The following is a 17,005-nucleotide window of genomic DNA, read 5'->3' as shown; positions in this document are numbered from 1 at the left end:
TAAAGTCAATGACTTATTTCCATTGTGGTCCGTTTCCTTTTCTGTTTTTTCTCCACCTTCCATTAGATGATTATTTCCTATGGCTGATCTATTCGCTTGACTCCGTCATGCTATAGGGAATCTGAGGACATGTTTCACAGGCACCTGTACGGACAGCCATGGGTCACACAGAAGGGAAGCATTGAAACGTGAGGACCCTTTCACCCCTTTACAGCCTCATCAATCAGTCTCAAGGCCACACAGACAGTTAGGCCATTTGTCATTCGCTTTTTCCTTTCTCTCCTTAGCCCTCCATCAGGAAACACACAGACACACACACACACACACACACACACACACACACACACACACACACACACACACACACACACACACACACACACACACACACACACACACACACACACACACACACACACACACACACACACACACACACACACACACACACACACACACACACACACACACACACACACACACACACACACTGCTTTGGTGGCCTGACCCCCCCCCCCCCCCCCCCCACACAGACACCTACGTCTGTACAGTACACTAAGTACATACAGTTGAAGTCAGAAGTTTACATACACTTAAGCAAAATACATTTAAACTCAGTTTTTCACAATTCCTGACAAATCAGAATAAAAATTCCCTGTTTAGGTCAGTTAGGATCACCACTTTATTTTAAGAATGTGAAATGTCAGAATAATAGTAGAGAGAATTATTTATTTCAGCTTTCATCACATTTTCTTTCATCACATTCCCAGTGGGTCAGAAGTTTACATACACTCAATAGGTTTTTGGTAGCATTGCCTTTAAATTGTTTAACTTGTGTCAAACGTTTTGGGTAGCCTTCCACAAGCTTCCCACAATAAGTTGGGTGAATTTTGGCCCATTCCTGCTGACAGAGCTGGTGTAACTGAGTCAGGTTTGTAGGCCTCCTTGCTTGCACACACTTTTTCAGTTCTGCCCACAAATTTTCTATGGGATTGAGGTCAGGGCTTTGTGATGGCCACACCAATACCTTGACTTTGTTGTCCTTAAGCCATTTTGCCACAACTTTGGAAGTATGCTTGGTATCATTGGACATTTCTCCAAAAAGTATGATCTTTGACCACATGTGCAGTTGCAAAGAGTAGTCTGGCTTTTATATGGCGGTTTTGGAGCAGAGGCTTCTTCCTTGCTGAGCGGCCTTTCAGGTTAAGTCGACATAGGACTCATTTTACTGTGGATATAGATACATTTGTACCTGTTTCCTCCAGCATCTTCACAAGGTCCTTTGCTGTTGTTCTGGGATTGATTTGCACTTTTCGCACCAAAGTACGTTCATCTCTAGGAGACAGAATGCGTCTAATTCCTGAGCGGTATGACGGCTGCGTGCTCCCATGGTGTTTACACTTGCATACTATTGTTTGTGCAAATAAATGTGGTACCTTCAGGGGTTTGGAAATTGTTCCCAAGGATTAACCAGACTTGTGGAGGTCTACAATTGTTTTTCTGAGGTCTTGGCTGATTTCTTTTGATTTTACCATGATGTCAAGCAAAGAGGCACTGAGTTTGAAGGTGGGCTTTGACATACATCCACAGGTACACCTCCAATTGACTCAAATTATGTCAATTAAATCAAATCAAAGTTATTTATATAGCCCTTCTTACATCAGCTGATATCTAAAAGTGCTGTATAGAAACCCAGCCTAAAACCCCAAACAGCAAGCAATGCAGGTGTAGAAGCACTAGGAAAAACTCCCTAGAAAGGCCAAAACCTAGGAAGAAACCTAGAGAGGAACCAGGCTATGAGGGGTGGCCAGTCCTCTTCTGGCTGTGCCGGGTGGGGATTATAACAGAACATGGCCAAGATGTTCAAATGTTCATAAATGACCAGCATGGTCAAATAATAATAATCACAGTAGTTGTCGAGGGTGCAACAGGTCAGCACCTCAGGAGTAAATGTCAGTTGGCTTTTCAAAGCCGATCATTGAGAGTATCTCTACCGCTCCTGCTGTCTCTAGAGAGTTGAAAACAGCAGGTCTGGGACAGGTAGCACGTCTGATGAACAGGTCAGGGTTCCATAGCCGCAGGCAGAACAGTTGAAACTGGAGTAGCGGCACGGCCAGGTGGACTGGGGACAGCAAGGAGTCATCATGCCAGGTAGTCCTGAGGCATGGTCCTACGACTCAGGTCCTCAGAGAGAGAGAAAGAAAGAGAGAAAGAGAGAATTAGGGAGAGCATACTTAAATTCACACAGGACACCGGATAAGACAGGAGAAATACTCCAGATATAACAGACTGACCCTAGCCCCTCGACACATAAACTACTGCAGCAGAAATACTGGAGGCTGAGACAGGAGGGTTCAGGAGACACTGTGGCCCCATCCGTTGATACCCCCGGACAGGGCCAAACAGGCAGGATATAACCCCACCCACTTTGCCAAAGCACAGCTCCCACACCACTAGGTCGATATCTTCAACCACCAACTTACCATCCTGAGACAAGGCCGAGTATGATGCCATCTATTTTGTGAAGGGCACCAGTCCCTCCTGCAGCAAAGCCCCCCACAACATGATGCTGCCACCTCGGCGCTTCACAGTTGGGATGGTGTTCTTCGGCTTGCAAGTATCCCACTTTTTCCTCCAAACATAACGATGGTCATTATGACCAAACAGTTCTATTTTTGTGTCATCAGACGAGAGGACATTTCTCCAAAAAGTATGATCTTTGTCCCACTGTGCAGTTGCAAACTGTAGTCTGTGATCTTTTGATTTTCCCATGATGTCAAGCAAAGAGGCACTGAGTTTGAAGGTAGCCCTTGAAATACATCCACAGCTACACCTCCAATTGACTCAAATGATGTCAATTAGCCTATCAGAAGCTTCTAAAGCCATGAAATAATTTTCTGGAATTTTCCAAGCTGTTTAAAGAAAGTCAACTTAGTGTATGTGAACTTCTGACCTACTAGAATTGTGATACAGTAAATGATAAGTGAAATAATCTGTCCGTAAACAATTGTTGGAAAAATTACTTGTGTCATGCACAAAGTAGATGTTCTAACCGATTTGCCAAAACTATAGTTTGTTAACAAGAAATGTGTGAAGTGGTTGAAAAACAAGTTTTAATGACTCCAACCTAAGTGTATGTAAACTTCCGACTTTCGGACAACTAAACAACTATAGGTTTATAACCACAGAGAATGCAGCTACACTTGCTACTTCCCCCCCTTTCTCCACCCCTCTCCCCAAAAGAACACAGTACAGTACACACACAGGCTGAGCCATTCATTTCTGGTTTCCCCTCTGGACTGTTTGTGAGTCTCTGATTTAAGGTGGGTCTATTTTACGACATGCTCATTTTAACTGCACCTTTGCTGATTAGTGATACAGCGATACCGTTGTGTGCTGTGACGGGGCCAGTGATGGATGCTTGTGTGAAGAGTAAAGAAAACCAACTATTGCAGAGGTTTGAATCATTAGTGATGGATGTGTGTGTGTGAGAGAGCGAGAGAGAGTGAGATCTGGGTTGAGGAGTGAAAAGTACAATTTCTGTTCTGAATATGTGACACGGTGCAGAGGGATGACATCATCACCACCCGCTACAGCTTGCAGAGATGTACATACAGTGGGTGCATTTGTAAATTCAATCTGGAGTGCCAGAGTGCGCTCAGAGTGCGCTCTGGGCGTTCGTAAATTCAGAGCGTTTCGCTCTCTGGCATTCAGAGTGCACACTGGATGCTCTGGCCGAGGAGTAGGGTTGATCCGAGCGTTATGACCTCACAACGGCAGTCAAGCACCCAAGCTAACTGGCAAATGTTGGCTAACTTGCTAGAAACTTCCAGAAACAAATGAGAGCACCTCACTCTGACCATTTTACACACTCTTGCAGAGCTGGTTAGGCTGTTTTCGTGTTATCCAGAGCGTTGGTGACTGTAACTGTGCTGCTGGCAACAATTTAATAACGCTTTTTTGCCGACGTTTACGGACGTTTATGAAAGCTCAACACCCGTTGAATTCATCAGTTATTCTGCACTCTGGCACACTCAGACGAGAGTGCTCTGAAATAGGAGTAGATAGCCAGAGTGAATTTACGAACAGATAGCCAGAGTGAATTTATGAACGGACCCAGTATGTACAGTGTACAGTATGGACCATAGAAATAGAATGAATAGAACAGGCATCCCCATTCAAGTCAATGATGGCATAATGGGTGGACTGACGGGTGTACCCATAGGAACAAAGCAGGAAGTGTACCCATCAATCTGTGCTGTGATTTGTTAAATCAAGTCAACATTACAAAGAAATGCATTCCATTGCATGAGCCACATCAGTTAACATCATTTGAATGAACATTCTACATGACCATTGAAATTATTGCATCACAATACCAGGCAGCCATTGCAAGTATACCCATGAGTTTACCAGTCAAATATCCAGGCTTAGAGCTTCCAACTCTGTTCAATTCATTCTATCTACAATCCATGCTTCATCTAGATATGTTCGTGCCACTGAATGAATTTAAAATATTCATGGGAGACTGTTACGGAGGAGTGTAAATGCTTTTCTTAGGCTGGATCATGTTGTTATTTTGTATTGTTGTATGTTTTAATGATGTAATGTATTGATTGTTGCTGCCTTCTTGGGCAGGTCTCCCTTGAAAAAGAGACTCTGGGTCTCAATGGGCTTTTCCTGGTTAAATAAAGGTTAAATAAAAAATAAAAAAAGGTATTCTATGGTATAGACAGCTCAAAAGACACAGCCCATGGGTCCAAAATAGCTTCACGCCAGTAACCATGGTGACGACAGACAGCGCTTCACAGCATCATAATTACACAGAACAGCGATCCTCTTAACCACTAAAGTGCCACTAAATAACCATAATGCCAACGCAAAACTCTGGGCTGGATTGTTGTATGTCAATAGTAAAGGGTTAACGTCACTAGAACATGGTCATCTCACCTCAGACAGAGATCATAATATTACTGAGTCTTTTCACAAGTATGGTAGCACAGGGGGTAGTGGGCGGGTCATATGGTTTAAGAGTTCATCTGTGTTTTTGTTCAGCTTAAAAAAATAAAAAATAAAATGTTGCATGTATCTGTAGGCTAGATAATGACCCGTTTAGTGGTTTTGATTAATTTTCATTGGCTTTCAATTTATATCCCCCTTTTTCTATTCCCCTCGGTCAATCAGCATTACTAGAATAAAACTGCTCTCTAAACATCCTGTTACAACTATGATTAAAGTCAACTAAAGATGCGTTACATTACTGTGGAAGTATAGTCTTTTCTTCTTAGGTTTAGGTTTGTATCATTTTGGGGCTGTGAGAAACGTAGCCTATTAAACAGGGAGTTAGAGGCTATCCCACTGTCCCTCTGTGGCTTTTGCAGTAGCCAAATACATGTGTTGTGTTCTCCAAGGTCCTGAATTTCTCTTAGCACAATATCCGCATAGCCAGGGCTGCACAATCATTTCCCCCCTCTCTCTCTCTCTCTCTCTCTCTCTCTCTCTCTCTCTCTCTCTCTCTCTCTCTCTCTCTCTCTCTCTCTCTCTCTCTCTCTCTCTCTCTCTCTCTCTCGCTCTCTCTCTCTCTCTCTCTCATATTTTCAAAACGTGACAATGTTCAATCGGTGTTATTTTGGAATTGGTTGGTATCAAGAGGCCGCCCGCGAGATAATTCATTAGAGGCGTAGGGCGGTAAGACACGCACCGTTTTGTTGAACCAGAGTGGCGCAGCCATCCTGGCTAGCTAACTAAGTAAACTTGGCGAAAGGGGTGGGAGCACGAGAGAGCCTCGGTTCAGCATGGTGTGGGGAGCATTTGGGCAGTAGCGGTGCGTGGGTAAAATCACTGGGGTAGCCAAACCCCCCGCCCCCCCAAAAAAAATGTAGAACCTATGTGTTGGGATAAAAAACAGCTTCTATCTCAAGGCCATCAGACTGTTAAACAGCCACCACTAACATTTAGCGGCCGCTGCCAACATACTGACTCAACTCCAGCCACTTTAAAAATGGGAATTGATGGAAATTATGTAAAAATGTACCACTAGCCACTTTAAGCAATGCCACTTAATACAATGTTTACATACCCTACATTACCCATCTCATATGTATATATACTGTACTCTATATCATCTACTGCATCTTGCCATCTTTATGCAATACATGTACCACTAGCCACTTTAAACTATGCCACTTTATGTTTACATACCCTACAGTACTCATCTCATATGTATATACCGTACTCTATACCATCTACTGCATCTGCCATGCCGTTCTGTACCACCACTCATCCATATATCTTTATGTACATATTCTTTATCCCTTTACACTTGTGTGTGTGTGTAAGGTAGTAGTGTGGAATTGTTAGGTTAGATTACTGTTGGTTATTACTGCATTGTCGGAACTAGAAGCACAAGCATTTCGCTACACTCGCATTAACATCTGCTAACCATGTGTATGTGACTAATAAAATTTGATTTGATTTGATTTGATTTAATTGCGTTGTTTACTAAATAACCTGTTCATTCATATGCCTCAAGGCAAATAAATTCAACCACACCTTTGTTTTATCGCAAAACCGGATTACAACCTCTGTAACAGACAGTTACATAACATGCAGCATGGTCAAGCAAGTTAATGTTTATGACATTTTCGGACAACTAAACAACTATAGGTCTATAACCACAGAGAATTATCGCAAGATGCAAAGAAAAAGGTAGCTGCCTCCACTATTGCAGCACCATTTCAACTTCAACATTGCAACGTCATCAAATCACTTCTTCTTAGTCTAATACAGTGACAACTACAAGATACCAAAAACGATTTAGTCCAATCAATGTAAGCTAAATATGATGTGGCTGTCCATGGTTCTGATTTCTGTGCGTGAGTGTTTTTTCCCTTTGAACGTTCATCAAGTAGAAAACATGTTGACTCACCCTACTTGTAGAGAAAGGACAATGTCATCCTCCTCTCTTTCATATTGACTAAACGTCAATCTCTCTGTCATACAGTGCAGCTTTTATTATTTGTTGTCCTAGGCTACCTGGCTAAAATGCTTGTTCCCTAGCCTAACTTACATTCATGGGTAACGTTAGGTAGTTAACATTAGACTTTTACATCTAGCTGCATATTGAACTTCCATCCTCTCAGGCCAGGGGGCACAATAATGTATGAATTAATGGTTGGATCAGAATCGCCATTATAGTCATTGGTCAGTACGGAGAATGAAGTAAAACCACAAGTCTAAATCCCTATCTCCACCCGTGGCTAATTTAGGAAAGGGACAATTGTAGCTACCTAGCTAGCCACCAGAGAACAACAACACCACGAGTTGCAACAATTCAAGTTGTTTCTGTCAATGATGTATGCTCTCAATTGGATTTGACAGGACTTTTGGTGCGCCAGGACCATTCACAGTTGAGCTCGCTCAGTTTAGCTCAACGCTGATTGACAAATTTGTTATACTTTTTTTTATCAAGGGAGGCCAAACGCTCGCTGGCTTTCCATGCATTCCATGCTACAGGCGGCAACAATGTCATACCCGAACGTACCAGACGGCATCAGAAATATGGCCTACGTGTAGAGAGACAGAGTGGCGCTGTTTCGCTCCCTCGTATGCTTTCTCCTGTGAGATACGATCCACCTCTTGCAAATTGAAGGAACATTATGAAACACAGAGACGAAAGACACATTTCTGTTTATTTTTATTTTTTTAGTCCATTTTTGGGGGGAAGCCTGGCTTCCCTTGTCATCCATGAATACACGCCACTGCATTTGGAAATCAAAGACCCTATTACCAACAGATCCAAATCCACAGCACGACTGAAATTGGGAAATTAATGAACAATGCCATGTCAGTATCACCAAGTAATTTTAGTGTGCGTGCGCTGCATCAGGGTTGGCAATGAATCCAGTTATTTCACTATCGGGATTTAGGCCAAGCCTGTGTGCCCATTTTATTATACAAGTGCCAACATGATTCAAAACTTGGAATGCATGGCACGCGATATCACCCGCTGCGTGCCCTCCTTTGGCCCAATGATATCCATGTTTCCCTTTGAACGAGGGGGCCGCCCGTGGTCTCTGTGATGCGCAATATACATGTCGATCTCGAAGAATAATATGCATCCCAGGGTTGAAACACTGTAAGGCTTCACCATAACTCATTTGTGTCAATTACTTCAACACATATAGTAATTAAAGATTACTATGGAGTGGCCTGCCTGGGCTTCTAGTGCCCCAGCCGACTAAATAGATGTTTTTATTGTCACATACATCATGTGTTGTTTTACAGGGTCAGCCATAGTAGTACTGCACCCCTGGAGCAAAGTATGGTTAAGTGCCTTGCTCAAGGGCACATCGCTTGGCTACCTGCCACCCTACAGCTTCTCCTCGGGGGGTTGAGTGTCTTCTCCAGGGATGAGTGCTGTCGGGTGGGGGTCAATGCTCACTGCGCTAGACAATGACATACATCCATCATGTTAATGACGTCTATAAAGTCTCCGTGGACATCTGCTGAGTACTGAGGGGGAGAACATATACCCCGACTGCGGTGCGCTCCACTCCGCCCTCCGCTCCTTGGGGCTCCCCTCTCACCTGAAAACTGTCTCCATCTAGCGGTGCTCCGGTTGAGCATCAGTGACAGTGCCCAGAGACTAGGAGGTTGGAATGACGGCCTGTGTATTAGCAACCACCTGCAAATACACTTTCAGTCAAATCTCCTTTTATGCACAACGTATTGCAGGCTAGTGCTTTGATGTGATACTACTCTGTCAAGAGGGTGTGGTACAGAGTCCGTTTCAGAAAGATATTTGGTTACTGCTGACACGGGCGTGCATAACGGGGTATCCGCAAGGCATCAAGGAGGAGCGCTTCATTTGATTACACAGAAGTGAAATAATGCCCGGAGCACTTCACACGCCCCCAACGAACTGGGGAGAGGACCTTGGGTTTTCGGCGCAGCTGCACAGCAGTGAGAGTGGCGGAGAGGAGAGTCAGCCGAGCCAACAACTTCCATAATTGTTGCTCTCCTTCAACGATTCCGCAAATTCGGTTATTGATCCCCCCCCCCCCTTCTCTCTCTAGTGGTTATTATATAATTATTCAACGGTTGCCTCCGCTGGTGACATTTTGAGCTGGAGCGGCAGCTTGTGTTATGCTGGTAGCACACTTGTGCATTTGTGTGTGTCTGTGGTGAGCGCGTGTGTGTTAGTGTGTGTGTGTGTGTGTGTGATTTTATGTCCTTTCGCGCTTCAGCTGCGAACACAGAGCACAGTTATCGGTGTGGACTCGGCCCATACAGTCATTGGTCTCCGAAGAGGATCACAGTTGCGCTTTTATTGAAAAGCTCGAGCTCTAGGAGTGATAAAGAAGCGGGAGGCGCGAGCTGAGCTTCCGGGTGTTGTTTGGCTAGAGAAAGCGCTCGATAATGTCATTGTATGACTGGAGCCAAGTCTTTTCCCGTGTTTGGAGCACGGAATTACTCCCGTTTTGAACTTGTTGCTGGATCGTTTCCACCCTTTTGCCAAGGGGAGAATTTTCTGGATACTTTTGTGTGCAGAGAGGATTGTTTTATATTAGAAAGAGAACGGAAAGCTTTATTTTTCAAACCAGTCACTTTTACGCAGAGGTGAGAAGGCTACATTACTCGTTTGTTGTATGTGCTTTCAATTTCCAGACTATTGCCGTTGAATCATGTATGTTCTACTGCTAAATATTGGTTCAGTGACTACTCGTTCTCACGCTTTACATTCACTATCGACGACAGTAGGGCTATACATGGGACATGTCTATGCAATGCATTTAGATGTTATTATTTATTGAGTTTCAGAAGGAAACCGAATGAACAGCATGTGGACGATATATTCATTTCAGCCCTGCATGATATGTTACAGTGTAGCCTATGAGTAGGCTAATGCTTGGGTTGTTTTCCTGCCTCTCCAGATGTCTTCTCGCCGCGCTGTGGTTTTGTGATCACCCACCAGAGCGTCGAGAGCTCTTCACCGGGACCGGGTCTCACACAGTGGGTCACCATGGCAGCGGGAGTGGCGGCGTGGTTACCCTTCGCCCGGGCGGCTGCTATAGGATGGATGCCGGTAGCCAGTGCGCCCATGCCGACGCCCCCACCGGACAACCGGCGAAAGCAGGACGGGCTCATCTTGCTCAATGTCAGCGGACAGAAGTTCCAGACGTGGCGGAATACATTGGAGCGGTACCCGGACACTTTACTGGGCAGCACAGAGCGGGAATTTTTCTTCCACGAGGAGACAAACGAATACTTTTTCGACCGTGACCCGGATATTTTCAGACACATTCTGAACTTCTACCGTACCGGGAAGCTGCACTACCCGCGCCAGGAGTGCATCTCGGCCTACGACGAGGAGCTGGCCTTCTTTGGGATCATACCGGAGATCATAGGGGACTGTTGCTATGAAGAGTACAAGGACCGGCGGCGGGAGAACCAGGAAAGGATCCAGGATGACGAGGACAGCGAGAACCAGAACGATATGGTCCCGCCCGATATGACATTCCGAGAAACCATGTGGCGGGCCTTCGAGAACCCCCACACGAGCACCATGGCCCTGGTGTTTTATTATGTCACCGGCTTCTTCATTGCCGTTTCCGTGATGGCCAACGTGGTAGAGACGGTCCCGTGCGGGACTTTGCCAAATCGGGTCAAACAGGTGTCGTGCGGGGAGCGGTACGCCTTGGCATTTTTCTGTCTGGATACGGCCTGTGTCATGATCTTCACCGTGGAGTACCTGCTGCGTCTAATGGCGGCGCCCAGCCGCTGGAACTTCATCAAGAGCGTGATGAGCGTCATCGATGTGGTGGCCATTATGCCCTACTACATCGGCCTGGTCATGACGGACAACGAGGACGTCAGCGGGGCCTTCGTCACCCTTAGGGTCTTCCGCGTTTTCAGGATTTTCAAATTCTCCCGCCACTCTGCGGGGCTGCGCATCCTGGGCTACACGCTGAAGAGCTGCGCCTCGGAGCTGGGCTTCCTGCTCTTCTCCCTCACCATGGCCATCATCATCTTCGCCACTGTCATGTTCTACGCCGAGAAGGGCTCCTCAGCCAGCAAGTTCACCAGCATCCCAGCAGCCTTCTGGTACACCATCGTCACCATGACAACTCTGGGGTAGGTGCTGATCCAGCTTACCATACAGTGCAGATGTGTGATCACATGCTCAGGAGGTATGTTGTCGTGTCAACCCTAAATCAGCAGCATTGGTTTGCTGTTGCTCTCTCCTTTGAGTGTGTTCTCTCTACGCGGCTGCAGTGTGAATGGAAGGTTGGGTAAACGGCTCAGAGGCCTGCCTAAATCCTCCATTTACATGAAACACCTTCACGTGAACGGTTTAGGGCATTCACAATAACATTCACATTCAAAGGCCTCAGAGGCATTTACCTTATTCACAGGCCAAGCTGTAGGCATATGATGTCATCATATCATAACCACTGCAGCAGTTCTCATCATTAAGAGTCACACCTCTTCAACACAGGCAAATGAAGAGAGCTATACATAGAAAACATGGGAGTAGCAGAGAGAGATCAATGACAAGATTCAAATCAGAATATACTGCAATAGATTTCTCTCACACAGCCCATCTCTCTAGCCATACTCAGTTTGAAAAGTGGCAACAGCTGCAGAGCTGCAGTCTAATCTGTGCAAGAGGCATCTATTGCTGTTGATGTGTACACCCATTCATTAAAATGAGTCCTGGGGCTACTGTTCATTGATGCCTTTGCCGCTTTCTCCCACCTGCGCTGTGCAGTAGTAGCCTATTGTGCGCTCTCCATGGTGTTGAAAAGAGAGTGGCGCGCTGTGGGGAAACAGAGCCGCAAGCATAGCAGTTGCACTGGGCTCTCCGTGGTGCTGAAGCGGAGCGTCAAGCATGGCAGTGCAGTACAGTGCGCTCTCCATGGTGCTGAAACGAAGCGCTGCGGCTCTCTTCATCATTGCGTGCTCTAGCATTGCCGTTACTTTCCCTGCCAACAGTTCACGGGTGTGAATCAGCCTCTAAAGTGGTAATCAAATGGAGCGCTAAAACCCACGTCTGACGCTTTGATCACAGCGCCGTTGAAGTCCATTCGGCACATGAACACAAACGTGGAGTGGCAGCGTCATAGTTAACATGATGGATTTCACAAGGCTCAATTACTCATAGGTCAAGAGCTGGTATTTCTCTGTTTGATTGGTTTGTTTTGTTCATTATTGAGCCTACTGCCTGACAGTTTGTCTATATGTGTCTCCCATTGAATTTGATTGGAAGGCCTGTTGTGCTCTGATTACTTTATTCTGTAATTGCATGTGTAGAAGGGGAGAGATGGAGAGCAAATAGTGGCTGAGAGAAAGAGGTAGAGGAATAGATTGCCACACCTCTTTGTGTGTAACTTGTGTAGTAGCATGTCCCCACTGTCAGATTGGATGATATCAAGAACAAAATGCAATTACTGGTTCACACTCACCACTGAGCTAATGGCTGACGCAGTAGGACTGGCTCGTTCTTTCTGTGAGTCTGTGTGTGTCTTGGCCTTTCTGTTAATGAGATAGGCCTAAGACAAAGAAACTCAGGGAAGAAAAGCAACCTACTCTCACACACAGACACAGTAACCTCACTGATACACAGCCAAGCTCTCATCCACAACCAGAAACCATTCTGTTGGCTCATAATAGAAGCCTCACCTCTTTGTTTTGCCGATGTGTCAATCAGCTGGTCACTGTGTGTGGTGTGTTTCTGGCTGCAGTGCCAGTGTGTGTGTCTGTGCGCGGGTGCGGGCGATGGCAGTACCTGAGGCCAGTCTGTGTTTACTGTGCCCACGGCTTGACAGGTGGTGACTACACAGCTGCATCAGCCTTTGTTTGAGAGTACGAACACACAGTCATCTGTTTCTATTCTATTGCATCGGTCCAGTGCCTCACACAAAGCCATTAGATGAATCGAGTGTATGATAAAATGCCCTGGACCGTATTATCTCAAATAAATACTTGTCCAGTACTCATGTCTGTAAAAATCCCTACAATTCTCTCAAATGTGTGTGTCTGTGTGTGTGGGCGTGTGTGTGTGTGTGTGCTCGTACATGCGTGCGAGGAGTGTTTTGGTAGATTGAGCAAGGACATAGCTCTTAAGCGGACGTAGGCTATCGTTCTTTAATGTCTCATTACCTTGCCAGGGGACCAGAGACATGGATGGATCTGTGGCTGGGAACTGCAGGGAGCAGGGGAGGGGAGGGAGGGGAGGGAGGTGTGCTCAGTGAAGCAGGCAAAAGAGAGAGAAGGAGGGAGGGAAAGAGATAGAGAAAAAGAGAAGGAAAAGGTCATAGGGACATTTGGAAAAAGGGCAGAGAGAGGGAGTGAGATAAAGGTGGCAAGACAGAGAGAGAGAGACAGAGAGAAAGAAAGAGAGAGACAGAGAGACACAGAGAGAGCGAGATAAGAAGTCATAGCAGAGAGCTGTATGAGTTTTCTCTCACTGCTGTGTCTTTTATGAGCACACTGCAGTACTCCACGTTGCTCAATGCACCCATATACTTTAGCAGTATCACTGGCTGCACCAAATTCACCATTATAAACTTGGTGGTTCGAGCCATGGTATATCAGACTGTATACCACGGGCCATGACAAAACATTTATTTGTACTGTTCTTATTACGCTGTTAACCAGTTTATAATAGCAATAAGGCACCTCGGGGGTTTGTGGTACATGGCCAATATACCACGGCTAAGGGTTGTATCCAGGCACTCTGTGTTGCGTCGTGTGTAAGAACAGCCCTTTCCCGTGGTATATTGTCCATATACCACACCCCCTCAGGCCTTATTGCTTAAGTATACCTCAGCCTCTTACTGTTGCTAGCTCTCTCAAATCCCCAGCCTGTCTCTGACCTGCAGTATCATGCTGTATAAGATCTGGCTCCTGTGGTGCAGTTGCCCAGGGGTTCATATTGTACTGTGTCTGTCTCTGCCTTTGTTTGGGTTTATCAGTGATTGGGAGGTGAACAACTTTAATTAATCATTAATCAAATGTTCATAGATGACCAGCAAGGTCAAATAATAACCACAGTGGTTATAGAATGTGTAACACTTGAACAACTCGAATCAGTGTCACAGCTTAACCCCCTTGTCCTGCTTCTGGCCCCATGGCCCCTCACGGTCCCACTAATTGACTCGTTTGTGGATTTAGTGAAAGCGTCCAGGGCCAATTAAATCACTGCCATTCTAATTGGCTTATTCACTGTCAAACGGCATCCATTACTGAAGCAGCTGTCACTACTGGAGATGCTGAGGAGAGAATGAGTGAAGGAGAGCGGGAGAGACACTAATAGACTGACAGAGGAGAGAGGAAGAGTGAAAGATGGGCAATGACAGAGGGAGAGAGGCAAGTCAGCAGACTCACTAAATGAGACACCTTTTTCCATTAATCAAGGGCTCAATGTGGACCCTCTGATATGTGCAGTTGACTGAATGAGATGCCTAACCCCATGAGGATTTGCAGCTTCAATGGACAACCATTTGTTGCTTGCCGAAGGTGTTGCACACATAGTATAGGTTGGCTATGCATGATGTTACTCAAGGCCATAGACTCATTCTAATAGGAGGCCATATGAAATATGATTTGTCTCTAGGGTCTAGTCAGGATTATAGCTCCTATGAACTCAGTAGTCACATGGGGAGGGTCAAGGGTTAGAGGTCAATTCTGTTGGGGTCACAAAAGGGTTACAGGCATGATCAGCACTCTCATTACTATGTCAGCAGCCTGGTAGGGACCCTGCCATCCCGTACTGATCCTAGATCTGTATGTCTCGAGCCCAATATGGAGCCGGACTCAGGTTGCACTCATTACTGGCTGACTTTGGATCAGTATATGCTGCCTGGGAGGAGACATGCAATAACAGCCTGGTATTATTCACGAACTGGTGTGGTCACCTGGATAAACAGAGCTTAAAGGGTTAAAGGGAAACTGCAAAATTGTTCATCTTCATATTCATCATCTCATCTCGCACCACCCCAACATCAACATATGTGAAAATGGAGCGTTTAAGTTTTGTCGTAAAAAAGATAGAGGAAGACAAGTCTTTCCAATCACACCATGTATGTTATTTGTGTGATTTTGACCAATTATGAGTAGGCTTTACTTGTAACGTCTGCTTCCAACTCACACCCTCAAACAGGTAGATCCCCTGAACGCAGCCCACTTTCCAGCCCACTTTCCAACTCACACTCTCAAACCCCTAGATCCCCTGAACGCAGCTCACTTTCCAGCCCACTTTCCAGCTCACACTCTCAAACCCCTAGATCCCCTGAACGCAGCTCACTCTCCAGCCCACTTTCCAACTCACACTCTCAAACCCCTAGATCCCCTGAACGCAGCTCACTCTCCAGCCCACTTTCCAACTCACACTCTCAAACCCCTAGATCCCCTGAACGCAGCCCACTTTCCAGCCCACTTTCCAACTCACACTCTCAAACCCCTAGATCCCCTGAACGCAGCTCACTTTCCAGCCCACTTTCCAACTCACACTCTCAAACCCCTAGATCCCCTGAACGCAGCCCACTTTCCAGCCCACTTTCCAACTCACACTCTCAAACACATAGATCCCCTGAACGCAGCTCACTCTCCAGCCCACTTTCCAGCTCACACTCTCAAACCCCTAGATCCCCTGAACGCAACTCACTCTCCAGATCCCAATCACCTGAATGCTAATCACCTGTTCACACACCTGTATGTCATTATCACACACTATTTAGTTCAGTTCTTTGCACCCCATCACTGTGAGGTATTGTTTGTTTTGTGACACAAGTCTTTCAGAGCTCTGTTTTCCCGTGATTTACTCCTCCCGTGCACGATAGTTTTTGCCTGCCTCACTATCGACGCTTTTTTGCCTATTCCCTGCCTATTCCCTACGACCGGTTGACTCGAGTGACATTTCCCTTTAATATTGGGCCGGTTGACTCGAGTGACATTTCCCTTTAAAATTGGGCCGGTTGACTCTAGTGACATTTACCTTTAATATAGGGCTGGTTGACTCTAGTGACATTTCCCTTTAATATAGTGCTGGTTGACTCTAGTGACATTTCCATTTAATATAGGGCTGGTTGACTCTAGTGACATTTCCCTTTAATATAGGGCTGGTTGACTCTAGTGACATTTCCCTTTAATATAAGGCCGGTTGACTCTAGTGACATTTCCCTTTAATATAGGGCCGGTTGACTCTAGTGACATTTCCCTTTAATATAGGGCCGGTTGACTCTAATGACATTTCCCTTTAATAAAGTGCTGGTTGACTCTAGTGACATTTCCCTTTAATATAGGGCCGGTTGACTCTAGTGACATTTCCCTTTAATATAGGGCTGGTTGACTCTAGTGACATTTCCCTTTAATATAGTGCCGGTTGACTCTAGTGACATTTCCCTTTAATATAGGGCTGGTTGACTCTAGTGACATTTCCCTTTAATATAGGGCCGGTTGACTCTAGTGACATTTCCCTTTAGTATAGGGCCGGTTGACTCTAGTGACATTTCCCTTTAATATAGGGCCGGTTGACTCTAGTGACATTTCCCTTTAATAAAGGGCTGGTTGACTTGAGACCTGGAGGGCTTCAGTGTCTGCTGGTTTTCATGATTGTTGTCTCTCAACGGCTGGTTTGTTGGTGACTGGTTTAGACCTGGGAAACAAGGTTACTGAGGTTACTAGATTGAGAAAACAAACCAGCAGACGGTAAACAAAGATTTCCGATCAACCCATGGTAGATGTTGTCGGGGATGTGCGCCTGTTTCATCTAAGAAATCAGATGAATCAACTAGATGAGCGTGTCGAAAACATCAGTCAGAAATGGTCAGATTCTATCAAAGTCACGTGACGGGAGTAGATGTTCAATTATGTCGCAGACGGTGGCCCAAATGTGCAGTTCTGCTCATCACGCGCGACACACTCCTGCCATGTGACTAACCATGTCACAGCATGGGACTATGACAAGAGAGGCTGAACGATGACAGGAGAGGCGACGGTT

General features: G+C 45.7%; 1 protein-coding gene across 3 annotated transcripts in view; it reads left to right on the top strand.

The window, feature by feature from the left end:
* Positions 1 to 9,090: 9,090 nt before the first annotated feature.
* LOC139565764 (A-type voltage-gated potassium channel KCND2-like) overlaps positions 9,091 to 17,005 on the top strand; it is a 171,376-nt gene continuing 163,461 nt past the window's right edge. For all 3 annotated transcript variants that reach the window (XR_011672971.1, XR_011672972.1, XM_071386302.1), the window contains exons 1-2: positions 9,091 to 9,621; positions 9,936 to 11,136. Coding sequence is in view for 1 of the 3 variants with exons in the window: in XM_071386302.1 (XP_071242403.1) it covers positions 10,025 to 11,136 (1,112 nt within the window). In the remaining 2 variants the exon portion in view is untranslated. The remainder of the gene's footprint in view (positions 9,622 to 9,935; positions 11,137 to 17,005) is intronic.

This window comes from Salvelinus alpinus, chromosome 37 (genome assembly GCF_045679555.1).
Source record: "Salvelinus alpinus chromosome 37, SLU_Salpinus.1, whole genome shotgun sequence".
Lineage (NCBI taxonomy): Eukaryota > Metazoa > Chordata > Actinopteri > Salmoniformes > Salmonidae > Salvelinus > Salvelinus alpinus.
The sequence above is the reverse complement of the archived record's forward strand: the minus strand, read 5'-3'. Positions and strand labels throughout refer to the sequence as shown.